General features: G+C 40.1%; 1 protein-coding gene across 1 annotated transcript in view; it reads left to right on the forward strand.

Moving 5' to 3' along the window:
• Nucleotides 1-27959, forward strand: part of spock1 (SPARC (osteonectin), cwcv and kazal like domains proteoglycan 1) — a 112575-nt gene that overhangs the window by 36444 nt on the left and 48172 nt on the right. The window contains exons 3-4 of the mRNA XM_008284571.1: nucleotides 22381-22389; nucleotides 25184-25229. Of these exons, the coding sequence (XP_008282793.1) occupies nucleotides 22381-22389; nucleotides 25184-25229 (55 nt within the window). The remainder of the gene's footprint in view (nucleotides 1-22380; nucleotides 22390-25183; nucleotides 25230-27959) is intronic.

Genomic DNA, 27959 nt, shown 5'->3' on the forward strand with positions numbered 1-27959 from the left:
CAGCAGTGATCTCTCTCACCGCTGCACTGACACATATTCTCAGCCTTGCACGTTCACACGCTCATTTCCAGATGCACCGTTATGATCATCGCTGCAAACATGCAGTCTCACAGGCGCACAAATGTAAAATAGACTCCCTTGCTACCGTCGTTTGTAAGTCTTGAAGTCGAGAAAGAAAGAAAAAAAACAAAATCCACCAGCTTTAAAACGGAGATAAATACCTTCGCATCCATTTCAATTACTTTTACACTCCGCTATCAGCATTTTGATTAGCGTCAATGTCAGCTTTATGATTATGATGCCGATTACGGTGATCATAACTGTTGTGATGATGGTGATGATGATTGTGTTTGTGATTACTCTGCTTATTGACTATGGCCGTGTCACCGACGCAATCTTTCATACGCTTAGCTTATTCTGTGTGGAATTTGCAGTCTGGAGGAGAGAAGGAGGAGTTTTAGCTGATCTAGACCTTCTCCAAAGAGAGCGAGCGCGCTGCCTCGGTGGGATATGTTAATCCGATGTGCAGGATTTCTGAAAACAGGATTTCAGTTTAGCTGAATATTAAACGTGGATGAATTTAAATTTGACACAAAAGAGGATTTTGAAAAAAAATGCGACTGATGTATGGAAGTGTTTGCATTGAAATGTTTTCAAGATTAGACATCCTTTATAAGGATTACAGAAAACAAAAAGGATACTGAACACTATAATTGCCCTGTTATTGCATGTTTTGCATCATATCTGAAATCTGTTTTTGTGGTTCTTTTATCATCTGTGTTTTATAATCTGCGTACATTCACAGCTGTAGAGACAACAGAAGATTGCAGGATAATCTTAACAGTAAAATATAGCATTTGGTAACACAATTTAATCAGCAATGTCAGCCTTTGCAGGGTTATTTTTTCTAAATTTTGTTTAAAATGACCCAACACTATCTACCATACTTTGTCAAACCAGAGCAGCAAATCCTTTCGATGTATTTAATTAAGAAGTGCTGTATTTTATTACTTATGGATTTAATTTTCTCCTTTCAGGTCTTAATCCTACATTGTACATTTGCCATCATTTTTATTGTTCGGTGCTGAGAGGGTGATTCAGAAATGGAGGAAATCAAAGAGAGAGCACCTGGGGAGGAGTAGGGAGAGAAACTAGAGAGGAATAATCGGTAAAACAGCAGCTCTTCCACGGAAAATGTTTCTGTTGTTTCACACATGATGCTTTGTGAATTGGGTGTGAATAGCTATAAGCGCACTCCTCTAAGAAAGGATTTATGCGCTCACACAAGCACAACGACACATATGCAGAGGTTAAGACCTGTAATCACGACAGTAATTTGGAAGGAAAAACAGAGAGGAAAACAAAGAGTAAAAAAGAAAATCCACTAAACACTGTCTCTGTATGCACAAGCTCAAATCTCATTTAACAGCAATTAAGAAGAGATGGAAAGAAGCGAAGGGTGTTAGAAAGAAAAGATGAGACGCAGTAAATAGATGCATTTGGGGTTTTTAGTTGTCAGCTGGTTTTCCAGATGGGTAAAGAAAAGAAAATCACTAGTGAATGGGGGAGGGGGTGGTGGTGGGGGGTGACAGCAGTGACAACTAGCTGTGAAAATGTGCCTGTAATTGTTCTCTTTCTCTTTATTGGGAAATGGCATAAGACTTTCCAAGTGCAAATGATGAAAAAACAGACTGTGTCTCATCGCGCATTCTTTGTGCACTTTATTTGATGAAGAGTCTCCAGATAGACCTCCTGACAGGTCTGCACAGCACGTTTTCAGTCCTTGTACTGAATGGCAAACCGGCCTGTCTGTCTAGGTGAATGTTGTAGATCGCAGTCATTATTCAAAGCAGCTCTCGGAAAAAAATCACAGAGGACCTCACAGAACGGCTCTTGACTCCAAGAGCTTCAACCAAAACAAATCTGCATTTACAGCAGGGCTTCTGGAAACGCTATTAGGCTCCTCCATCACCCTGACTGAATCACTGTTTCAGCTGCATGACAGGAAGAGTGTGTGAGGGGCGTTCTTTACACGCTTCTCCACGTCTCAATCCGGAGAGCTTTTGTAAAGAGCTTTAAGCATAGATGACTGTAAAGATCTTCTGAGCGCTCCTCAGAGGAGTCGCTGTTGTTTTAAGTGAGTGGATTGCTTCCAGCCCCGCTATCTACTCAGTATCTTTAGCATGACTCTCATGTTTTCAGTCTAATTATACGGATCTCGTAATTACACGGCGAGAAAGAAGGGGTTTTAATAGAAGCATTAGGGCTGACTTGACTGATCTAAGTGGATATAAAATGGAGACTAAGCCGCTGAACTCTGTTGCTGCTCGGTGTAGAAATACAAGGTTTTCCAGGGAGCAGCTGGGGAGAGTCAAGGTGATGGTGCGTGTAAAAGCACCTCTGCTGGAGCACGGCTGAAAGACGACTGACTAGACTCATATTGTGGTCCAGAATTGAGAAGAGGGAGAGTAGTGAGAGCTTTTACTTGCCCCAGCAAGTTCACTTTCACTGTTTTAGAAGACATGTAAAGTACACTATAATTACAATCATGATTGACTGAAGAATTACAACACGGATCTTCAGATTAGGGCACATGGATCTGTTAATCTACCAACTGGAGCAAGTGTCAAGGCATCTGCTGTGTTTGGAGTATATTAGACATTTGAAGATCCAAGAGTGCAGCCACAAACAGAACGGAAACAGAAATCTTTTACAACTTGTGGGCGAACATACCCAAAGGTCACCATGCTACTGTTAAAGGGCGCTGTCTCCCAGGAGTGTGAATAATTCCAGATTTTCCTTTACAGCATTAAAGTTCGTAGGACTATCACAGAAGCCTTGACGTAGTCTTGTGAAGGTCGACATGTTGTTGGCGAATTGGAAGGAGAACCAAAACTGGCTAACTGGATCAACTGGGATATTGAAAAGTGTATTTTGCCAAAACAATGGAAAACCATTGTCATTTGGGACTTGTGAAAGGATTGTGTGTGGATTTGGAACAGTTGCTTGAACTGCTTGCAAGTCTTGAACAAACTTCCACTCCTCTGATTGGCCGGCATCTCAGATTTTTTTTTTTAACAGAGATAACTAGTGTTCAAACAGGAGATTTTTCCACACAGAACAATTAATTCACTGGTTTGATGCCTTCATTTGTCTCTTTTTTTTCCAGTGCATATCAGTTTTGACATGGTCTGTAGGAATATTTAGATGCTATAACAACTGGTTTTGCTCTTTTAATTTGACAAAACATCATGTAATGTTTTGATTCTGAAATCCTGATGATGTCATTCCCACAAAAGGTATCACAAACTGTGTTGGTGCATTCAAACCTTTTAAAATTTGACAGATTACACTCAGCTCCACAGGCTGAACTGTGTTTATCACACGGGAAAACCTTTTACCTGTAGACATTAGTGAAAGTCAACATCAGGGGTTTGCAGTTTTCTCCCACCTAGTTGAGTCATTACATAAGTTAAGGTCCTCAATCCTACATTTCTACAATTCTACCATTTCATTTAGCAAACGCTTTTATCCATAGCGACGAACATCTAAATCTTCTCAGTCTTAGTTTTGACCAATAAGACACGAGGATCTGAGTGTCTGAACACCAACACGCTGGATTTTAAAAGGATTGTGCATTTAATCAAAGCTTTAATTAAATGACTTAACTATTATGGGTTTACAAAGAAACCACATCACAACTACTTAGGGTTAATGTCTGTCATCATCTGGAAGGAACCATTTAAGGAACCCAGTATCACACTGGTCAGTCAAGATTCATTTTGCATAACAACACGTCATAGACCTTGTGTGGGCTCAAGATGTCTTTACTAACTCCTTTACCACAGATGATGAATATTTGGTAAAACACACACAACAAAGCAAAAGGAGCGTTCTTGTTTACAAGTACCACCCGGGAACACATCTTGATTTGGCCACGAACACAATGCTGATTTAATGCAGACAGTGAAAAAGCAACGGTGGCTCGGACTCAGCGTGAGTGACATTGTAGGGTAACACAGGATCCAGCAAAGCCATTTCTAACAATTTCTGAAGAACGGATGAAAAGATGGAGGGTCCTGTTGCACAAAAGCCATTTGGGAGCAATACTCACGCCCAGATCACAAATCGTGCCAACATTTCACAAATGATTGTAACTCAGATTGCAAATTGCAGATGCATACGGAGGCCGAAGTTGCAGCTTGAATGAAACTGGCCCCATTTGGCCCAAAAGGCAAGTGTTTGATCATCTTGTAGTCTGTCAGAATGAAAAAAAAAAGACACACGAATCAAGATGTGCTTTGTGTGTATATTTTGCTTTTGTGTTAAGAAATCTGTCATAATGCACAGAAGACACAGACATCTAATAGTACGTTTGCTGGTCAGGCCCAAGCACAGATGTTATTCTGATAGAACACGATGTGGAGCTTAATCAATGCTATGTATCAAGTGCATTTTGGAGTGAGTTTATCATTCGAATATTTTTTGAATGAATGTTGAAAGAAACTAATTTGGATATCTTCTAGGACTTAGAAGGATTCGATACACCTGATCAGTTACAGTTAATAAGAGGGTTTATATGGTAACAGCCACATCGCAGGAACACTGTAAGACCCGTAGCACTTAACTTAATATGTTAGAAGTTAGAGTTTGTTCAATTAAATAATGTTTAGGTCACTAATGTACCCAGTTCGAGTAATTTAGTGGTTTGCGTTGATTATTGTCCTGAAACTAGAAGACAACATAAAAAATGCCATGAAGTCCTACACTGTTGACCAATTATAGATGTAAAGCTCCTCAAATTTAAGCTGAATTTAACCTTCACATCACTGTTTCATTTCAGATCCATTGTACTCAAGTCAAACCAAATAATAACAAAAACATGTGGCTTTCTTATTGTTTTTTTAGCTGTGCTCTGCTCTCTTTCATCATAAATGGGCAAACAAAGGAAGTGGGGTTTGTATATGATCAGGACGAGTTGAAATCCTCGTCTCACCTGTAAAGGGTAAAAATAAGGCTTCCATCAAACAATGAAAGCACTGCGAGAACGCTTCTCCCCGGAGGGCTCATTAAATCTGCTTTTGCTTTTGCCTTTGGTAAATCAGAATAAAGAAGAAAGACTTTTGCGTTTGTCATTTCACACATGACTCAGATTGGGGTAATATCGGTGGGATGCACGTTACCAGTACGATTGTGCAGCGCCGAGGGTCTTATAGCATATAGTAATTGTAATAGATCATTGAGTCAGCCCTGCAGAGAGAACACATCCTTCAGCCAATCAGTGCAATGATTACGCAGTTGGAAGGGCCAATCCCCATGTGGGCTTGTTAGGGACCTGATGTTGTTTGTTTGTCGAGAGAGGGAGTTGAGATACTGTAATAGCAGTTTAGAATGGCAGCAGATTCTATGGTGCGGTCCGTCTTTCTCTGCCTAACAAAGACAGTGTTTGACTCTGTATTGCTCTGGTTCGGTGTGGTAAATGGTTCAATGACAGTAGCTGAAGAGAAAGAGGTCCCTCTCTTCTCCCACAATTGTTAGGGCCAAATATTCTTAGAAATTGTTTGATTCTAGCTCCAATGTCATGTCAGAGTGTTGGTACCAAATACCAAAGTGCTACTTTTTCCAATCCTTTACTGTGACACATATTTTTCTATCAACCTTTTTTTTTTTTTTCTTTCTGTTCATAAAAGAAGCCAAAGCACCCGAATCATCATCGGTGCTTCGACACAAGAAGCGGAACAAGAACTTTACCTTTAAAAAAAACAAAAAAAACCTCCAAATTACAAGAATCAGATCAGTGAATTGGAAAACAAGATTACGGATTTCTCCACATTCAGTGTCATCTTGTTTTGACAGTTTTCGGCGCTACAGAAACATTTTGGTCATTTACACAAAAATACTGAGGTGTGATACTCGATATGGTTGCTACTGTATACAGAACAGAAATGTGTGTGTGTGTGTGTGTGTGTGTGTGTGCTAGGAATATCCCCAGCACCAGGTTCACACTGACAGACACTTACAGTATTTTTAGACTGCTGAATGGTGAGTCAGTGAACTAATGTGTCCAAAAATGAAGCAGGCTACTATTTTATGAGCTAAATCAGGTCAAATGAGTCCTCACATCTCTATGTCAGGGACAACACTGCTGCAGTTTGTGATAAGTTAAAGATCTCAGACTTGTTTTTAGGACTTTGCTACAATGTGAGACAAGGAAAAGTTTTTGCATTTAGGAAGATGGAACTATAAAGTGTTTGTCATATTTGTTTGAAAATTGATTTAAGCATTTGGTCAGATGTCTACAAACTTAGATGCATATAATTTACATTTCTCAATCAATCAAGCAATCCTTGCGCCTTTAATAAAATTACCATCATAAACAAACAATTTCGTTTTCTTGACCAACATTGATAACTTTGATTGATCACATTTGTTATATTTTGTGTAGCTCTATTTGGCTATGATTAAGTCTTAACATTTAAATTGCTTTTTAAACTGTGTTATTTGAAATGTTCTCCAATGCCAGATGTTAAATGACGTCAAACAAACACATGCAAGTATAATATAAAGAACTAAACTGTATTTTCACAAGAATTATTGTATAAAAACTTGATGGAAAGGAGCCTTGAAAGGTGTTGACAGAACAATAACTGTTGAATTCATCTGCAAGTGCGAAGGGGATCGAGCGCATTGTTTATAAAGACTTTAGTTTTGACAGAGTGTGCTTATCGAGATGAAGATGTCTGTCAGCTGTTGCGGTTCTCGACTGTAACATTTTAAATCTGCTACTGTGTTTGCTTCATCTCCCTCCTCACTGCTCTCCTCGTTTTCCATCTTTTTCATCCCGCTTTTCCGATTCATTCTCCTCCTTGTTTCCCTACATCAGCACCTTTTCCTTTTCTCTCTTTGTTTCCCTCACTGACTCGGTTCCTGAGTAAGCCTTTTAAACCCCCGTGAGACTGTGTGAAATTAGCTCCTGGCTGCTGTGGGTCGCAGAGCTGTGGATTTGTGTGTGCGCGTGTGATGGTTGTGGTGTCAGGGAGTAGTCTTGGTGCTCGTAACTACTGGCTTTGATCAGACATTACGCCGACTGTGTTGCGTTTATGAGACAGTGATGCAAACATAAAGAAGTACAATATTTGTCCACACTGGTGTCCTGCTTAAAATCCTCTTTCCTTCCCTCCAGTAGACGCAGCAGTGCTTGTGTGAATATATCCACATTATTTGTCGATCTGTGTGCGGCTGTGTGGAATCTGTTTGCTATATCTGAGTTGACTCACTCTGGATCAGACCTTGACTTTTCCATATGGGATGTTGTTGTCCTTGTAAGATGTGCCCTTTGTTTTGGATGGTTCTTTCCTTGTTTGGATGGTTCTTTCCCTAAATCCTTAAGGGAAAGAGGCGTGTTCTTAGGTTAGTTGTTATCCCAAAAACGCAAAGCATGCACCATAACAGGACATGCTTAAGCAGAACCCCAGCACATAGGCAACTTTACTACTATACAAGTGAAATCGATATAGTAAACTGAAAAACTTGGGGTGTTAACCCTCTGAATCTCAAGCAGTTCCGGGGCTTGTTTTTTTTGTTTACTGCAATATAAAGTGCTGCATCTCTATAGAAACAGAGCAACCTTGACAGGAAGCAGAGAGAACTCAACAACATGTTCTGTGCAGTATACCACAGTTACAACGCCATAAATCATAAGAAAAAACAAAACAAAAGTTCAATAACTATGACTGTTTGCTAATACTAATAATACTTTTATGACAAAGTTTTAGCGTGTGCAGGTTGCTACAGATAGGAATTGACCATGCAATCAGAGGACGTGAAAATACTGACGTTATCGTAAGCCAGCTAGCTGGCCCTGGGACCACCAACTCTAAATCTGATTGGTTAAACCAACAGTTTCATTACAATGCATTTTAAGCTACAGACACCTGCAATTTTGATTCTGAAGGCCTCAGGGCAGATTTCTGTGACCCTGGCAACACATGACGGCTGAAATATGATTGGATAAAAGCTCTGATATAAACATACACTGCTGTAAGCGCCACAGCCCAGATACACACTATGAAATGAAGAGAATAGACTGTTGGGAATAATGTCAAAAGATTAATGGGAACATATTACAGCATAAGTCAGTGATTCTGATAGAGTTTAGGCCAGCAAAGAAGGCCTTGCTGGCCCTGATGGAGCAGCACTGATGTAAACACAGCATGCAGTTCAGCCAAGTTGAGCCAAAAATACACACATAAATGCTTGTTGCAGCTGATTCAATCATGGCTTCATGTTTGCAGCAAGAGGTGCAGGATTTTAGTTTTTTACAGAATTTGGATTCTGGAAAGTGGAACGTGATTTCGATGAAATATCATCATTTTACACTAGTTCTGGATAATTCTCCTGACAGAATGGCACAGATGAGTAGTTCAAGGACCACTGGAAAGAAGAATCTGAGGATTTTTGTGTTTTTTTTAAGGTAACATGCCTGTCATACCAGCTGTCAGGTTTTGGGGTTCAGAGGGTTAAAAACTGTAAACATCTTCTTGAACTCATCTTGTGAAATTATGGTATGGATTTCCCCCTTTTCTCTGATGTTTTTTTAGACCAAACGGCTAATCAATGTAGTGAGAATGATCAAACTGATTATTCAATAAAGAAAATAATTGTTAGTTTAGTTCTAAAACTGAAAACCTCAGATATTCACAGAGCACAGTCTGACACCCACAAGTACTGTATATGTGTTGTGTCAGTAGAGAAATCTGAGCTCTATATTTAGATTCAGCGTGAATATAAAGATTTTTGTGTACGCATGGAGTTGCAAAGATGTCAGCCTTTCTGTTCACGAAACACACATAAGCTCCAACAATATAATCACAGACCAGTAAAATGGAGGATATATTGGCTGGTTTGGATTACGGCTGAGCTCAGCATTTACTGTAAAAACAGTTTGGATGACCTCCAGGAAAACCCACATTCAGACTATCATTTTATCACAACAAAGACCAAAAAAAAATGTTCATTCTCCATTCACACAGAAAACCTAAAAAAAACAAAAAGCTGCAAAGTTTAGAGTGTGAGCTTGTCTGGGGCCGAGTGCGGATGTTTTGTTTGCATTTATTTGACTTGCATTTAGTTTGACAAAGCCTTAGAGACAGGTACGCACCGGCACAAAGACACACACATAAATACACACATGCAGTGAGATGTGAGAGTTTCTTCCCACAGGCTTCTTTTGAACTTTCCACCAGCGTTTACTCTGCGTACAGACAGGCAAATAGTAAGAGAGACAGAAAGTGTCGGTGCAGAATGAAGGTGAATGAGGAAGAACTCGAAAATAAAGAAGGCGAGAAACAGAGTATGAGCAGCTGTCGAGGCCGAAATTGAACACCTGACTTACACGTTCATACATTACTGTCACACACACTCACACACGTATATGCATGCAGAATTTGTGTGTGTGAGCATGAAGGTATATGTGTGCTTGTGTATGAGTGAGAATGGATGTATGTTTTTGTGTGTATGGGATCTTATTTTACGGGTGACCAGGAAGGCCCTCAGTGTACATTGTTGGTATTGGCGTTAGACAAGTCTCCCGGTCTTCAGCTGTGTAAAGCTGACTTAATATTTGAGGTAAATATTCAAAGTTCAACTCGCAAGGCTCTTTGTAGCCCAACTCCCGCCTCACCATACGCAGACAGGACTGAGCCAAGGACTTGGCGTGCTCATCAAGCAGGATAAAATTCCTCTCAAGGCAACCTGTATCATTCTTTTCCAAAACTTTGAAGGGAAAGTCTCTGTTGTTCAAGACGTGGACTTGGAGGATAATCAAAACAATTAAACCTACATGCACATTCTTTATGTTTGCATTTGTCTGCATCTTCGCGAGTAGGTGTCATCCCCACAGGGCCGTGTTGTGGTAGGAACTTCCAGGTAAAGTTTGATCCCTTCCAAAAGTATTGACCGCACGCATACTGAGCATACACATGTTCTCAATCAGAAGCTTAAACACTTTCTGACACACTCATACATGCATTCTCACACTTCAGCCCTTTTCAGACGTGGGATCTGCAACATTGCTGCCTTCATCAATCAGTTAAAGTGACGGCATTCTCTCATTCAGACATCACTTTTCTGTTAACGTTCCTCTTGGCTTCATTCAGACGTAACTCTCACAGTAGCGGAGGGAGCCGTTGTGCGCACACCATATTTGTCATTCACACAAGATTAGACTAAACACCAAGTGATGTGTAATAACTATTTACTACAATAAGAGATGAAATCTGTGCTAATAGCAGCTTATCAAACTGTCCAAATAACTAACAGTCTGGTTTATTTCTGATTTCCTGAATACTAAAAACTCTAGTTAATCTGTTAGCGTCTGTTTTTATCGCAGTGAAGTTTTCTTATTATGGACATTTCAATTTGAAGCCAAATAGATTTGAAATTGTAGCGCAAATTAAAAGAGAAAGGGTTTGTTGCAAGTATTTGTTTGGTACACAAACGGTGTCTTTTGTGCTCTGTGGCAGTTTTGGATGAATATTGATGCAGAAATGTGAATAAAGTTTTCCTTAAATCACTTCACGTAACTCAAAGTGCCGTTGCCTGTGTATGTCTGTACGTTACTGTTGACTGCTTACGTTGAAAGTGATCTTAAAGTGTTACGAGGTTTGACCAAGTGAGATTGCCAACAGCGAATTTACAGTAAAGTGACAAGGGTTCGCATTTAGACATGAAGCAAACAAATTCAGCTGCTGTTAGATAACAGAGCAGAGTTTGTGTCTGAAACAATCTTCTTACTCATACACGCACTATGCATGTATGTACAGCTGCCTAGTACAGTTAAATATGTGTGAGTAATGTACTCCATTTTTGCCTGATAGCTCAGTGCAGGGCTCCTCTGACTCTCTGGTTCAGGAAATCTCTCACATACTGAGGGAGGAGCGAAGTCCGCAAACCTACCGAGGGGAACTGAGGTGGAGGAAAGAGGAAAGAGGAGGAGAAAAGGATTAAACAGAGCAGAGTAATGCACTTGGAGTAAAGAAAGGACATTTATCTCTCCGTCCTCCTGAGCTCTTCCCTTGTTTCCCCAGTGGAGCAGACAGATAAGAGAGCCTGTGTATGATTGGCTTAACACTTGGCCCGTCGCCACTGCTGCAGTATCACTATGGGATGCCGACAGGAGCTGAGGGATTCTGTCAGATAGGATGGTATTTAAAAAAGATTGGATAGTTTTGTACAGGAAGTTAGCTGGCTGAATTTAAATCAGTGTATTTGAATTCTGTCGGTGAACTTGGGCTAGAACAAGAACTGCCCAAAATAAGAGGCTGTATGCCTGGTATGATGGTCCCTTTCATACTCTTTCTGCATAATTTCCTCCACTTTTCATGCATTTTCACAGCGAGACTCAATAGATCTCTGTTTATGGTACTAACTCTCACTGAGAGAGAGAAACCGAGTTGCCATATGAATATATTATGACTGTTGTGAACTTTTGCAACCTTTACTTATCTGTGTTTTCCTCTGTCTTCATTCAGAGGCTTTCGTGCAGCTCATCAATGCAAATATATGGATTCAGTTACACCCGATGTGACTTTTTATTACAATAGGTTCCCTGTAATGCGACAAATTGAAGATCTAGTCGCTAGTTTGAAAGCAAAAAGAGAGATGCTTAGCTGCATTTCCTTTCTCTCTGTGATTTCTGCTGTTCCTTCCAAATATCGCTTTCTGTACCACGTTTCACATAAATTATGCAGCTGTGGGCATTTAGATGTAGTGTAGACAACACTTCCAGGACACAGCAGAACCAAGGGGGCTATTAACAGTTTAATATTCACTCTAAAGATGTATATCCAGTGAAGTACCAGCTATTGGTTAGAGCAGAAACTGTGAAAATGAAACAGAAATATTTACAGCAAGGTGTTGAGAGAACGCTTTTTTTTTTTTTTTTTTCCAGGAGCAGAAGGAAAGGCAGCTACGGCTTTGTTTTTCACACCAAGGAGAGGTTATGGAAGCATAGCAGATTGTTAGCAGACAGCAGCGGCAGCAGCAGGCTCTGTTCATCATCATCAGGTTTATGGCTGCGCACTCACTGGTGGGGCTCACTTCACAGATAAGAAAACCAAGGACCTGCACTAGAAACACACTATTCTGAAATACTAAATGACCTGTAGTCAAGAACTGGAGAAGAAAAGTCAAGAAACAACATTTCCTTTCATGTGTCTTTGCTGCCTGTTTGCTTGGCCAATCAAACCGCCGGGGGCAGCAGACCTGTTGCAGTGTCAGGCTAATCAAGTGATAGGCTGTCCTATCTATTATTTCTTACACTCTGTCCGCCAGCGTGTTTCTCCCCCAGACTTAGATGTACGTTGACCTCGATATGCCTGCGAGCTGCTGTAAAGCTAACATGGTGATGAAATGTTGCCCTGACAGCAAAAAGGGAGTTGGGAACAGCTACTAACATGAGACTTAGCAAGGTGTGTGGAGGAAAATGTCTGAATCACAAGCAAAGTGTTCTAGACTTTGTGTTTTTACTTGTCAGTTTCCTTCTGCCACTGCCTTGATCTCATTCTCCTCAGTCCTTTCTCTGTCACTGTGTTTAACTCGAACACGTGGCTAAGCTTTTTTTTTCATCTTTATTCTTGTCACTTTCTGACTCTGTCGCTTTTTGCAGGCAGTCAGTCTGTTGTTGATTCATTTACTAACTCGCCGGAAGCAGCATCCACATTTCCTGGCAGAGCTTTAAATGTTGGCATAGGCAGGACCAGACACAACATCTCACTAATAAATCAAGCCCTGAGCAGTCGCCGTACTAATGATGTTAATTGTAATGACAAATAAATAGTGCACAAATTAAATTGAAAGGATTATTGCTTTAGAAATGTACCCAACAACAATATCAAACATTTGCTCACTCCATTTTCTGAAATGTCAGAATGTGCTGCCTTCCTCTGTTTTACGTCACTGTGAGTAGCACACATATTGAACCTCTTTGGGTACTGAGCGTTTGGTCAGGCAAAGCAAGCAAATCAAAGATGTCATTGTTGGGAAATAATGAGGTTTTTTTCTTCAAACTTTCCGACCTTTTGAAGACTTAACAGTTAAGAGAGAACAAAAGTGGCAGATAAATCCATGAAAATGTGCGGTATTTGCTAAATTTGGCTTTACGTCTCTGCCAGAGAGATGTAATATATCCTTCCATGTGTGCAAAAGACAAGAAGATGATTCAGTTAACTGAATTATGTGTGACGCGCTGTCATCATTACATCTCAACCTGCTGCATTGTTTGGTCATGCATAAATAGCGAGAGGTAAAGGTGTCGCTGATCTCCTCCAAAGCTCTTGTCAGATGGTTGATCAGTGGATGAAAGCCCTCCCGACACACTCCTTCAACACTGAAAGAGATGTGCTAATGCTGCACTTAGCAGACAAAGCACAGGTGAAACAAATTTTGGTACCAACAGTTCCATGAAGAGTCCCAATAAGCCATCACATGGATCCCACATGGAAAGTATTGGAACTAGCTCCCCTCAATGAAATACATTTAAGCTGCCAACAATGAGAACGACTTATGATTTCTGCACCTTTCCTGAACTGACAATGTGTTTTTCACACCTACTTCAGCGATTAGTCGGGTATTTTGCGAGGCGAGAAGCAAGTTTGAACTTCTCTCAGCAGCTCACTCTTTTTCGCGTATACAAACGAGTGCCAAAGCCTTCTAGGAAAGTCTGAACATGGGTCGTGTTATCTCCATTTGTTACAGATTATTGTGTCTTGCCTTTCCTCTCCTTGCCCGATAGCACGATTTTCACCCTGCCTTTGGGTGCAGCTCAAAGCCCTTCTGCCTTCTGATGAGGCTGAACGATGGATGTAAAAACGTATTCAACCTTGAGGGTATTCTCAGATTAAACTTGTCTCCGTCTTTCTGGCATCAAATAGGATTTAATTTTTGATTTGTGAAGCACAAAATGTACCAGAAGGAGACATTTTTAACAGCACGATATTTTTATAGTGCTCATAATACTCTTGTTTTATTAATTAGTTGGCTTCCACACAAACTACCAGAATCAAATAATACATTTTGTGAAAAAAAAAAAAGATTGTTTTTCACTTTTTTCTTTTCATCATTTCAAAAGTTATCCCAACATTTAATTTTTTGACATTTGGATGAAGAAACAAATGCAAATGCCCTGACATCTGGTCATGTTGTTGAGTCCAAAGTGTCATTCTTCTATCCTGAGTTCTTCTTCTTTCAAAGACTTTGTTTCTGTCAGAGATTGCAATTTTGCAGAGCTCCACAATCAGTATGTTTCTTTGTCTTTTCCTTTTTCTTTGTTTCCTCAGTCTCCACTTTTCTCCTAGTCCCCTGCTCTTCTCAGCATCCTTTTTTTTTTTTTTTGTTATACTCTCTCTCCTTTTTCCACTCCTCCTCTTCCTTTGTCATTGATTGATTTTCATGTTCGGTATCCTGAAACTGAGAGAAAGTACGAGTAAGAATGGAAGGAAGCCAGTTTGGGGGAAGTTATTGGGAATAGGAGATAATTCTAAAGAGTGTGAAGATGGCAAGATATTGTGAATAACAGTCTGCTCAGTGATGGTTTTCCCCTCATTAATGTGAAAAGAAAGGACAGAATGAAGAGGAAGCAGATTTTTGATGTCGGCTTTGAGCCACATTTTTTCAGTTTCTGGTTCTGTTGGGGGATGTGTTCAGCAGAGAGAGGGAGAAAAAAAAAACAGAGAGGAAGAGAGTTGATGAATGAGGGAGGCTATAAAAATAGAAAGCCACGGGGAGAAGGAGGAAGTTAAGCAGAAAGAAAAGGAGTTGTTTGTCTCAGTTTAGAGAAGCCCGATTGGCTGCGAATGCGCATGTTGTCATTGGTTAGTCAGATCCTTACATAACTTTACAGCCTGGACAAAAATCATTGTTCTAATGATCCAACCATGTTTATTTTTAGCCTAATCGTGGCTGTGTGTCTGTCTGACTACACCACATCTGTCTGTAAAGATTAGACAGGCAGATGTGTCTGTAAACATCAGATTTAACCACTGACAGCAGGCACTATATCACTGACCCCTAAAGTGCTTATTGGATGATCCAACAGTGTCTGAAACTTGCTGTTGGGAGCAAATTTAGCTTTCTAGCGTGGGCAGACAACAAAACACATGAACTAGCTGTTTTCTAGTGTTGTTTCTGAGTGCAGTTTTCAATGAAGTCCTGTGTATGTAAAACAAAACAAAAAAAAGAAACTGTAAGTCACTTGCAAAAACTTTCACGTCTCTGAATGCTGACCTTTGAAATTACATGAACACTTTGATTTAAATACTCCATGAGAAGTGTTTTCTGAATATTCGAGACACTGACTTCAAGTGTTTTCAATGCATAGGCCTATTAATTGGTGTCATTGTGTAAGGTTCATTGCTATGTAGGACTTGCCTGCTGCTGTTCTTGTTTGTATTGTTAGTCTTAAGGTCTCAAGGCTTTGCAGTCTTCGGAGAGTCAAGTGTCATGTAATTTCATTTCATAATGGGGGAGAGAAGGGTGTTAGAAGCAGAAAAAGGGCATTGCTCCTCCACTATTCTCCTTTTCTCTCGCCTCCTTCTTTTCAGCCTCTTTCTTTGCCGAGGTGTCCATGTCCTCCACATCGAGATCCGTTTTTGTCAGATGTTATTTTAGTGATCAGGTCATCCTTTCTCACAATGACCCGGCTCATCTTCTTATTTTCCTCCTGCAGAGTGTAAAACACCTGTGCTCCCACTCTGCATCCTGAGACACGAGGTTCTTCTTTGAGGCCTCGTCGAGTTCTTTGACCTCCTTCTCCCAGAGCTCATAGATTCTGTCATTTTCTTCCTTCCAGGAAGAAGTGACACAGTCCTATTTACTCTCCCAGCAACATTTCACCTTCTCAGCCTCCCACTCCTGGAGGTGCTGCTCGATGTAGCAGATGTGTGCTGCCATTTCTTTCGGGGTTTTTTTTTTTTTTGGTCCCTCTCAGCTGGTGTCTGAATGCCTGCTCTTGCTAACCGCAGAGCCTTTGTCAGTTTTTTTCCTGTCCACCTGGAAGCTGACTTCCTTGAAGGCCATCTGCTGCTTGAGGGCAGCAAGTTCTGAGGCCAGCTTCTGATTTTCATTTTTTTTTAAAGTCCAGTAGGGCTTCTCTCGGGTTGTTCGGGTACATGTTGGAGTCCTGCTGGCTCTGCTGCTCCTGCACCTCTCCAGCTGGTCTGTCCTGTCGAAGACCAGGCTGTTCTGCCTCTAATCCAAGTGGCTGGTGTCTTTGGAGGTTTCTTTTTTTCCATGTTAGCCAAAACAAAAAAAACAAAAGATCTTGTGGCAACAATGAAGTATTATACACTTGTGTTGTAGAATTGTCCTGATGCAAGGTTCAGGGTTTGTGTCTGTGTTGTGACAAAGAGAGGGAGAGAAAAGACGGAACAGACAAGAAAGTTTGAGTACCTTCCAATAAACTATTCATCTGAGTTTGTTTAGCCAGACTCAGAAGCAGGTACAGGCTTTTGTGTGTGCATGTACAGTGGCCTGCTGCTTCATCTTCTCAGCACCACATGTAATATTTAGTGTTACCTGTCTGTTCATATGAATAAAACGCTGCCTGTCAATCTTAAGGCTGTAGACACAAATACTGCATAGACTCCAGCTACAGGAAAGCAAACTGCCATCTCGGTTCTCCTTCTGTTCTTTGTCTTTCTTGCTTCTCACTGTGCTCTCATCATCCCCTTTCTCCTCCTCCTCCTCCGTCCATGTCTTCTCTCGTTACGTCCTCTTTCCTCCTTCACTCTGCATCTTCTCTTCCGTTTCCTCTCCTGCTCAGCTCCCGCAAGGCATACCTTCATTCTCCTCCTGTTTTCCCTTCCCTCAAGCGCTTTAAAACCTTGCTTCGTCCCAGCGCATCTTCCTTTTCTTCCCTTTGTTATACTGTATAGCTCCACTCTGTTTCTTTCTTGCTCAACGAACTCAAATGGTAAACCTATAACTCAAAGTAAAATAGAAAACAATGAACGGAAAATGCACAATCCTTTGCTCCATTAAGTCAGTCTCATTTTTATTTATGTTAAATCCTCACCTTTGTATTCTGAGCAGTGCACCAATATTTTATCTCAGCCCATCAGACTCTATTTGTACAGCACAAATATGTTTCCAATTGTGGTTAAATTGTGTTTTTCATGTGGTTATAATACAAGAACAAAAGACTGTTTTAATCATAAGCTTAGCATGCAATACTAGGATTATTAATTCTTCTTTAATTACGTTTTTTTTTTTTCCCCCCCACCCATAACCTGTGTCAATCAGTTTAATATTGTTTCCACATTCACATAGAACAGCAGCTTTATTGGTTCAGTGGGGTGACTGCCACTGTCCTTAATCACAGCATCTCTGCTGTCACTGTTGGCGTAAATGTGTTCAGTGTGACGGTGCCAGGGCAGTAATGTTTGAACCGGCAGATTAGCCTGTGCTCATATCACTTATCTAGTTCAGTCAAAGCTGCATGACCTCACATCGCCATCGGTTTGAGTGCTGGTCATAACATTAATTGCACGTCATTCCCTCAAAGTCACTTAGAAAACTACTAATCCGAGCAATTTGTCAAGTGTGTGACAGTTAATGAGTTTCAATATTAAATACTCAACGTTATGGCAATGGCCAGGAAGGCTTCATAAGCCCTAATAATCCTTTTACCTTCATCAGTATAATGGCTTTAACTGCTCTTGTAAAGGCTGTATAAACTGCAAGTAGAGGTTCATGTGACATCATTTGAAAGGCACAAATTTTATATATTATGTGTATGAGAAATGACAGACGAGAGGTGTTCTGAGATTGGATTTTAGGTTTGGTCACGTTATTGTTTTTCTTGAGTTGTGGTGATGTGACTGTTTGACTTCACACATTTTACGTTTCACAAACATGTTGTTGATACCAATAAGTACAACGTTTCATTCCGAGAACAGGCTCATGAGTTGCCCAGTTTCTCTCCTTCTTAATGTGTGTGTTTCTTCTCTGAGTCACTAAAGTGTCAGTGTAGAAACAACGCTGTATACACTGGTCCTACTCAGCAATCTCTTTGCTTTAGCAGAGGCCCAACAGTACAGTAATCTGATGCAGTGTATCTCTGGAATCCACTCTCTGCTCAGTTGTGCTATCTGCTCACAAAGCATATATATCAGCTTCACAGGGTGCTGATCAGATCTCAGACCAGCGCTTGTCTATTAAGTATATGTAGCCTAAGGAGAACAGTAGAGATTTGGTGGGGAGTGAAGGAAGGCGAGGAGGAGGAGAGGGGGATGAATTAGAGTCTTTGGGGAAAAAGATGAGGGAGGGAAGGAATTCGGCGAGGTTCCAGGGCCATGAATAAAATGCATAAAGTACACAGTAAATTTTTAATGCTGTTTAGTTTCCACCAAGAGGCCAGATTTGCATCCTCATCCCCTGATTATGACATCTTCAGTCAGCACTCCAGGCTTGGCTTTTCCTATTTTAATGTTAATGGGAGTGTTTGTGCAAACTCACAATTACCCACTTGTGAGTATAAGCGCATCATGCACACACACACACACTCACATTCTGAGTGAAGGTTACTTCTGCTGAGAGAAGCTAATCGGGCTGAAGCCATTCCCGCTTCGGTTCCCCTGTGAATCGATTCTGTTCCTTCTCGCCCTTTTCCTGTCACAGACTTCCTTGGGGATCTGCTATCAGATGAGATCTCAGGCCCATCACTTTAAACTGGATTAAAAAAAAAAAAAAAAACACAAGCTGACCCGTGGAGACCCAACAGAATGAATGTCTGTCCAGTTATCATAGAAATAAAATACTTTTTGATATCTCCCTCACCAGCAAAACAAAAGCACTGTTTTATTTGTTCATACATCTTTAAGAAGTCATGTTGTGCAATAACAACCTGATTTTAAAACCTCACTGTGTGGAAAATACAATTTTTAAAAAATGAAATTTGAAGCGGTGGATAACTGTAGCACTAAAAACAAAGTCAGCATCCCATCATGACTAAATGAATATACAGTGACTGATGGCATCTTTTATCATCGTATTTGTGGTACTAACTTGTCACATGACTCAAGCTGAGGAGGCACCTGCACACATGGAGCAAAACTGGATACCTGGAAAAGATGTGTACATGCAATATTATCTTGATTTCTTCCACTAGCACATCCAGGATGATGATGAAGTAGAAGGAGGGCTTTTCAAGTTTCTGAAACCTGAGGGGTGGACAAAAAAAGCTAGCCTGAAATAGCCACGTTTTCTCTGCGCTAGCTGGTCCAACCAAACCTAAAACTGCAATCCAAACTTAAAGGGATTACGACGGAGGTTATTGACCTTCTTTGTTGCAGGTTTTCTTCATCAGTCTGCCTCTTTGCTGCTGTGAAAAAAGTGGAGTTTAATGCATTATTTTTATATGTATATGTCATTTTTTTTCAACTCAGTGCAGCCTCTTATTTCTGACATGACAGCTACACACTTTGAACTTTATACTTCATATAGTCTAGTGCAACACAATAATAAGAAGTACATTTAGGTCTGTCCCATAATGAAGGAGACATTAGTTTTAAGTTTTTGGCCAAATCAAATTAGTTTATTAACATTTTATTGATGAAGCTCTATTAGCTGCAAAACCATCAGACTATGCAGAAGAAGAAAAAAAGATTAAGAATATATATTTTTAAAACGGGCCTATTTATGCATTTTCTGCCTCACCCGCTGAATTCATGTCACAACACATACAGCTTGCTTTACTGTAAATGCACAGCTTTGTTCAGTGGCATTACTCATGTACGGGTCAACAGGCTTGTAGATGTAACATATTCTTTCAGCTGAAAATCTAGCGCTCTTGGAGACGGTCTTCAGCTGGCGAAAGGTTGATGCTTCCTACAGCCGACTTAAATCCGGCCCTCTGAACAAAACTTCCTCCAGAGCAGGTTAGGTGAGCAGCATAAGCCACAGGTTAAAACAGAGCCACCTTTTTGTGACATTAAAAACTCTGGCTTTAGGCTCAACAGCCTCGCAAACACATTAATCTGTCTTCATGGTACACGCCTCAGGATACGAGGTTTATTTGTGCTAACCCTCTGAAAACAAGAGCTTTGGTCCTTTGCTTATGGTGGCAAAACAGAATGTATTAATTTTTATAGCAGAAAACTGGCTTCTACACTGGAGATGGGCCTGACAGTGAGCACAACACAGTCCAGTATCCATATTACCGAATGTAGCACATACAGTATGTTGATCTGAAGTTTACATCGAGTTGTTTTCACTCGTTCCCACTGCATTTCCTTATTGACATGCTCGCCCATTTTCTGCCCCTGGGAAGGCTGTCTGAGCACCACAGCCCAGTTTAACGTGCTCGTCTAGCTGCTTAACAGCAACGTCTAATGGAACTACTCACTGCGACATGAAGGTGTTTAAACACAGACGTGCAGTCATTTCGCCATAATTAAAGCAGGACGCACTGCTAAATAGACTGCATCATGTACAATTCTATCATAAAGGAACCCCATTTTCACTGACAGCTGTTTTTAATTTTAAATGCGTTTTGAACTGAACCCTAAAAAAAGACTTAATTCCGATATTTGCTTGCTCCTGCAAAGTGTTCACAACTTTTCAGACTTGGTTAACTGTGACTCTCACTCCTGAAGGTTCCAGCGCCACCGCCATCAAAGACGATATGATAATAACGACGCAGTTTTATCTCCTTGTAATCACTTTAAAGGGTTTGAATGACATTGGGGCAGTGTCGCAGAGAGCTAAACAGCCAGTTAATGCTTTTGAGATGAGCACACTAAAATATTAATGGGGGTCTTGGGCAAGGAAAGGTCATCCCTGTGACTTAGGCTGAATAATAAGAGGCCTAGTCGCAACGGCATGAGCCTTAGGTAACGCCAGTGAGTAGAAAACAGTGCAAGTGCTCCTTTGGCAACAGCACCTCAGCGGCAGCCCGCTATTGTAGACAGTAAATGCTGTTATCTGATGAGAACAGATGACACACTTTCTCTTGTCCACACAGTATGTTCGTGGCTGCAGGTTAAAATGAATTCAGCAGAAGATACCAACAAGTTACACTGTGTTCAGATGGTACAGAAATCAACAAGGCAGCAGATACAGATGTTTATGTCTGTTCATTCACTGGATCTTTGTTTAGACGTAACTATACAGAAGAGCTATTCACTGAGAATCAGAGTCTAAAGTGCTGCTGATTATCGAAAGTTACTGTGGGTGTTGTAAACAAGTACACAAGTGGTCAAATGCACCAACTTCAAATAAAAGATGGATGAGAAGTTGTGTATCTTGACTAGCATCAAGTCAACTGAACTGAATTTTACTTATATGGCTTTAATATTAAAAATCATAAATTTCCCTCGGAGGCATTTGCAGGCTGTGCAGCGCTGATCTACAGCGTCAGGCAGCAGTATAACTGAGAAAAACAAAGTGTTTAAGGTTTGCAGACAACCCACAGACCTGCAGATACTGCACTTTAGCCTCGGACAGTCTTCTGGGAAATAAGTCATCACAAACAAACTCATTGTTTCACCCTCTTTTTTGTCCATTTGAACTTTTTTTTTTTTTGAAAACAAAGACTGCACGGTCTGCAGTCCATAAGGATTAAATGTAGCTGTTTCGGTTTCTATCCATCTGTTCGATACAGAAAAATGTACAACTTGACGATAGTTTTATAACCACAATAGATCATAATGTTTGTAGCTTTAGCTGAACGATCTTTTTTGTTTTTTTTCCCTAAGTGAGGATTTGATTTAGCTGCTGCATTATTTAGTTAGCTTCAGTAACAAACTCAAGATCCAGAGAGTTATCAAAAGGGATATTTTTCAGCTACAGATTAGATTCAGATTATTACAGCATACCTCTCGCGGCTAGTTGTCTGTCTCTGTCTCTGACAGTTTTACATGCCCTCCTCTCATCTCGTCTCTGCTCACATCACATTTTAGCTTAATAAAAATACAGTAAAATCATATGCCTTTCCTCCTCCTGCCTCTATTTTTGCACTACTTCCATGCCTCTCCCGCTTTCTCTCTTTCTTCTCTCTCCTTCATTTATGCCGTGCTGCCACTCTGCCTGTACAATTTGCCCTCGATGTGTTTCAAATTACATGCCACATCAAATAAGGCTATCTCATAAGGCTGCGAGCGCGAGTGCAAGTGTGTGCATGTGTAAGTCCTTTGGTATTCTACTACGTTCAGAATCAGATTCCTATTAAATGAATCTCTCGAGCTGAGCTCAGTATTCAGAATGAGTAACAGAGGGTTGTAATTGAACTGATAGACATAGCATACTGTGTCATTATCACTGACCTTTCTTTCTTTCTCTTCTCTCTCCCCTCTATTCGTCTCTGTCCTCTGCAATCATTTAAAGGAAGCAGAGGTAAGTAAAGCCAATGCTTTTGTAACTTCATAATGCTGTTTTGAAACATGCTGCAGTACTTTCATGGGAGCCCCAGATATTGTAGCGTTTGCCTGACACTTGTTTTAAAGAATTGTCGAAGAGCTGGAGAGGTGTTGCTCATTTAAATGCACAGCAGGTTGGGTGGCTGGTCAGGCATAGCGTGGTATAGTTCAGCATATTAAAATCTTGCTGTGGAGGTTTTATGGGCTTCATACACTCAAGCTAATTTAGCATTTTCCACCACACGACAAGTTTCTGAAGTATTATCAATGTCTACAGGATAACTTTCAGTGATCTTAACCTAGAAAAAAAATGAAATTTAAAAAATATCTTCCTCATGAATTAGCTTGTCTGGCAGTGTTGATGCCTGTCATACTGATGGGAAAGGATTTATTTGCCCAGAAAACGTACACAGTTTGGCCAGAAGTAAACAGACATCCAAGTATTACATTCATAACCCTCCCAGCAATTTAGAAGCTTTGTGCCAGAATTGTTCACATTCAACCACACGATGAGTCTTGGTGCAGATGCAGAATGATGAAACCTGTCTGTGTTCATTACAAAGTTGTTGGTCAGTGCAAAAATTGTTCCTCACCAAACTGGGAAAACCATTTTTTTTGAAGGACCTGACTTTCCCCAAACATTTTACACATTGCTATTTTAGTCATGATTTCTCATACAAACATGACAAAAAGCCTCTGACAAAAAGTACACACAAGATTTGATTTGGCAACACAGCATATATTCGTGCATCTTATTTGTTTTCAACAATGTGCTCATTTTTAATTTGCTGTTTACTAAAATACGCAAAACCAAGTGTCTGTTCATAATAGTTTAGGGTTTAAGATCCAGTTTAGGCTTTATATGTCTGTAAATATGTTGATTTAATTGTTTTGCTTCAAATTATTCTAATTTGTAGCTGAGTGTGTAAAGTCCAGGAAGTTATTGATAGTGAGCTGCACACTTTAGTCAGAGCTCAGCAGAACTTCACAGTCATAAAACATAATTTTATAACAGAGACAGAGCACGAAAGATGGACGTAAAATAAGAGAGAAAAAGAAACGAGGGCCTAGGGGAGAAGCTAATTTGGTTTCATCTTCTTATTCCAAACTTGGCTCAAATGTTGGCAGTTGTCATTTGTAGAACCAGGACTGGATGATTAGGTCAACTGTCCATTTTCTCTGGACTGTTTTATGCGACTGCCTGGTTTATCATCTCTCTCTCTCACTCTCATCTCTCATCTCTCTCTCTCTCTCTTTTATTCAATAATAAAGGAGATAGAGATCCTGCTTTCAGACCCAGCAGGTTTTCTCTGCCTGGTTCACATAGTGTCACTGACACAGGCTCCCTCCCTGCTGACACACATATGGTTCGCCCTCGGTGCAGATACCACCACTGTGTGTGTGTGTGTGTGTGTGTGTGTGCATTTGTGTGTGTATTAGTGGGTATAACTGATATACTTATGCTAATTTGTTTGCACTTTATTTGGATCCGTTAGCACATATAAACATAAACGCTAAGGATTCACTATAAAGTAGTTATAAGCACTGTTTATGAATGTATTTTTAAATGACTATGACGCCACCTGTGGACACCAAGAGACATGTTCTGATGCTGGAGACTGAAGCCAGTGTCACGGTGCCAAAAGCTGCAGTTCCATAAACGACCACTTGAGGCTGGCTCTAAAAACAAGTCAATCCCATAGACCACCATGTTGAATTGCCCAGTTTACAGCAGAAATAAACAGCCTGATACAAAAATAATTTGGATCTCTGTAGTTAATTTCCCCATTCATGATGACTGCGCACGGGGAGATTTTTTTTTAATATATCTCACTCATTAAAATTGTATTAAGGCTTAAAGTTATGCATAATTGAAGGACTTATTAAGGCACCACTTACACCACTTTTGCTTTCATCTATATGTTAGACCGCTCCATACTTTAGCCTTTTAACCAGGCTTTTCACTTATATGTGTGATATGCAGCGTTTTCTTTTCACAATGGGGTTTTTAATTGCTCTGCACAACAGAAGAAGTCTCTAACTGGGCAGAGAATCCGCTCTGAATGGAGCCATTGAATCAAAGAGTATTTGGCTTAACAAATCCAAATCTCTTCTCAGCTGAGCTTAGCTGAGAGAAGCCAGTTATGTCTTTGTTTTAATATTTTCAGTTGATGAGGCTCTTCTCTGTAACTCTAGACTCTACTGTATCTGAACAATAATAATGATGATGATTCGTGCTGTTTAACTATGATTATACAAACAAAAACTGCTCAAATGTAGCACAACAGTACATTTCTGTGTCCTGAAACAACAACCACAACATTGCTTTTAGTTTGTTGGTGTTGAAGTCCACACTGACCTTGACTCTAAATGTTTTTGTCCTAGTTCAACTCCTCTTTGGAGCCTGTGACTTTCATTACTCCCCAATGTGTCTACTTCATGTTTTTCTGTATATTGGTGTTCTGTGTTTACAACAATATTAACAATTTCCCTGAGGTTTTACCAAAGGGATCAATAAAGTTTTATCTGTCTATCTATCTATTTGAATGTCAAAACAAGTTTGTACTTTCGTTGTCAAATGTAATCATTAAATTTAACACATATTATGTGGGTTTGAACGGACAGAAGGAGAGAAAAATGAGGGCAGGATTTCTCTGTAGTATGGTTTAGTATTTGGGCTGGACAGTCTTCAGTCTGTAACACAACCCAATGATGTTCTCTGCATGGTTATTTTTTCATAACCCAGTTTCTTGTGTTGTGTTTTCACTCAGGATGACTACTTCAAAAGCTGGGCTCCTGCCAAGTCTCTCGACCAAGGTGAGTTTTGCTGTTGGACTATGATTTTTTATATTAGTGCAAACTGTATGTCAGACTCAAGTACTAAAACTTGGCTGTGATTGGTCAGATAGTAAGTCTTGTATTATGTGATTGGATGAAGTATGTTCTAATAGAAATCGGGAAATCGGACAGTCTAGATAACATTACACTCAGAGGTTTGACACATTATGTTGAATCGCAAGTGGGATTTATAGAAAAGCTTTTATTAATCACAGTAAAGCACTGAAAGAAATGTAGTTGTAGGACCAAAATGTTGGCACCCAGAGGATTCACGAGTTAGACTTTTTACCCTTTTAGTCATGCACATTTCTTCAGTTAAGTCACAAGATTAATTTTGCTTAACTGAAAAAAGACATTGCACACACTCTGAAGTTGGCCACCATTACCAAAAGTCCATAAAGGTGTAATTATTTTTTGTTGTTGTTACTTTAAGTTGTTTCTGGCTGTTTTTTAAATTCTGATACAAGTGGAAGAATTTCAGTTAGTTTTACTGAACGCATCAGTCTCATTTACTGCCATCCAGCCGCAAACAGCATTTCAAAAGATTACAAAGACTTGTAATGCACTTAATGAAGGATATACATAGGAGCATTGAGAGGCTCCAAAAGACAAAGAAGTGAATCAGAAGGAAACACTTTCTGCTCTTTTTTCTTCTTACAAATTAACATCAAAAGAAGAACCCTCTGTGTCCTCCACTGTATTCATAAGATCTGTGTTCTGTCATCACAATCCATTATAAGAAAGAAAGTCATACATCAGATACACATCAATCAAACACATAATATTAAACAGCACATAATACAGGATTTTACGTTGTTGCTTATGAAACTTGCAGCTGCCTTCTGTTTTTAATGGGAAGACACCATATGTTGGCAGTAAATTACGAACATAAAATGTTGTAAAAAATAAGTAGTTAAAAGTGTATGTCGGGAGATGATAAAACCAGTTCAAAGCCATCTAAAGCAGCGAATCAATGCAAAAAAATCAAATGGAAATTTAAAGGAATTTTCAGGAGGTATTTAAGCAATTAAAACAAACGTGTACTTGACTTCTTTCCCAATGCATTTGTGTTAATATGCTCAGGATGCAACGTGTTCCTTTGTATACTTGTTTTATGTTTACACCATACATCCTTCTCTCTGCATTTTAATGGCACTGTGTTACAGCAAGTAAATTAGAAGGTCTCCAAATGAACTCATTGTGCAGTTCAATGAGCTGCTACCAAAAATCCAATCATGTCTTTATATATACTGTGTCTGTGGGTGTGTGTGCGTCTGTTTACTTTGTAGGGGCTCAAAAAGCAAGTCCTCATATTGTAAATCATTGCATTTTAGGATAAACACTTGGTTAGCAATTACAGTTAGAGTTAGCGCTAGGCAAGTAGTTGTTGGTTATTAGGTTTAGGGTAATTCTCCAAGAAATTCATTTATGTCATCGTAATCTAAAGTGATGTAACCACAACGTTGTGTGCATATTTGTGTGTGTGTGTGGTTGTGTGCCCGGCCAAATGCTGCTACTTTTTCCACAGTATGTCCTTACTATGGCAATAATGCCAAGTCCACTTAATCAATCACACTCAAGTGTGTAATGCTCTTAGACCCTCAGTAACTCTTGACTAAACTCAATTATTACAAACACCAACTCGCTCTCATTCACACTAACAGTCTCGCCGCCTCACACGCATGCACACACACACAATGAAACTCATACGCACAATTTGGAGGGGTTAATTGGACTGCAGCTCTCCGAACAGCTACACCAGACTTTAAATTGTCCTACCGCTGAGTTTGTTCTGTTCTGTGCTGGCTTGGCTTCGCATATCTAGCACAGTAACTGTAAAGTCTTCAGGGAAAGACTTGCTGAGCAGGTTTATCTGGGCCAGCTCCTCGTGGATACTGAGCCTAATGAGAACAGCCTCGCATCAGCGCATCAAGTTCTGGTGTTGCTCTCTATTTTCTCAGAGATGACTGAAATCTAAAGGTAAACAGAGCTCCATTCTGCTAACCAGGGACTACATACATAAGATGATATGGACGAATCCTCTTTACTGAAATCCAGGAGGAGCAAGGCCAGATTTAGATGCTAAAAGACTTACGCACTAACAAAAAAAATTGTACCATCTGTATGTAATGCTGTTCTCTATGCACAGATGCACTGATTTGATTTCCTCTAAGGTCAAACCTGTCAAAAGATCAGGTTTTGAAGCCGTACAGCATCTTTCAGTGAATTAGGCCGGATACCAAACGCAGTGGCAAGGACAGACTGTAAGCAAAAAGATAGGACACTCACTGGCAGACTGAAGACATTCACTGTCTTCAAGCAAGAAGCTACCCTTTACTTTCATCCCTAGTGAGTGCAGCTTGGGTTTTATTTACATATGTCTAGCCATTTGTTCAGCCACAAGTCTACAAACACGTCCAACAGGGCAACAAACACTGCAAATGAAGAGTCTGACTGCTTGTGTTTTTAGCCCTGTTACAGCTTTTAAAACCATTTCCAGTGATGTTGCCACATTGTGAGATCTCAGTAATTACTTTGGTGAGTGTAATCTTATCATAACAGATGGAGCCACTAGACAGAGCTGCAGCAATACAGTCCAAAGTGAAATAAACTGTAGTTTAATGGTAGCAAAATACAGTACGCTTGTTTTTACACTATAGAGTAGAAACTGTTTAAAATATCATTCAAGCCCTTTAAAATATACTACAA

The sequence above is a fragment of the Stegastes partitus genome, unplaced genomic scaffold (genome assembly GCF_000690725.1).
Source record: "Stegastes partitus isolate 25-593 unplaced genomic scaffold, Stegastes_partitus-1.0.2 Scaffold364, whole genome shotgun sequence".
NCBI lineage: Eukaryota > Metazoa > Chordata > Actinopteri > Pomacentridae > Stegastes > Stegastes partitus.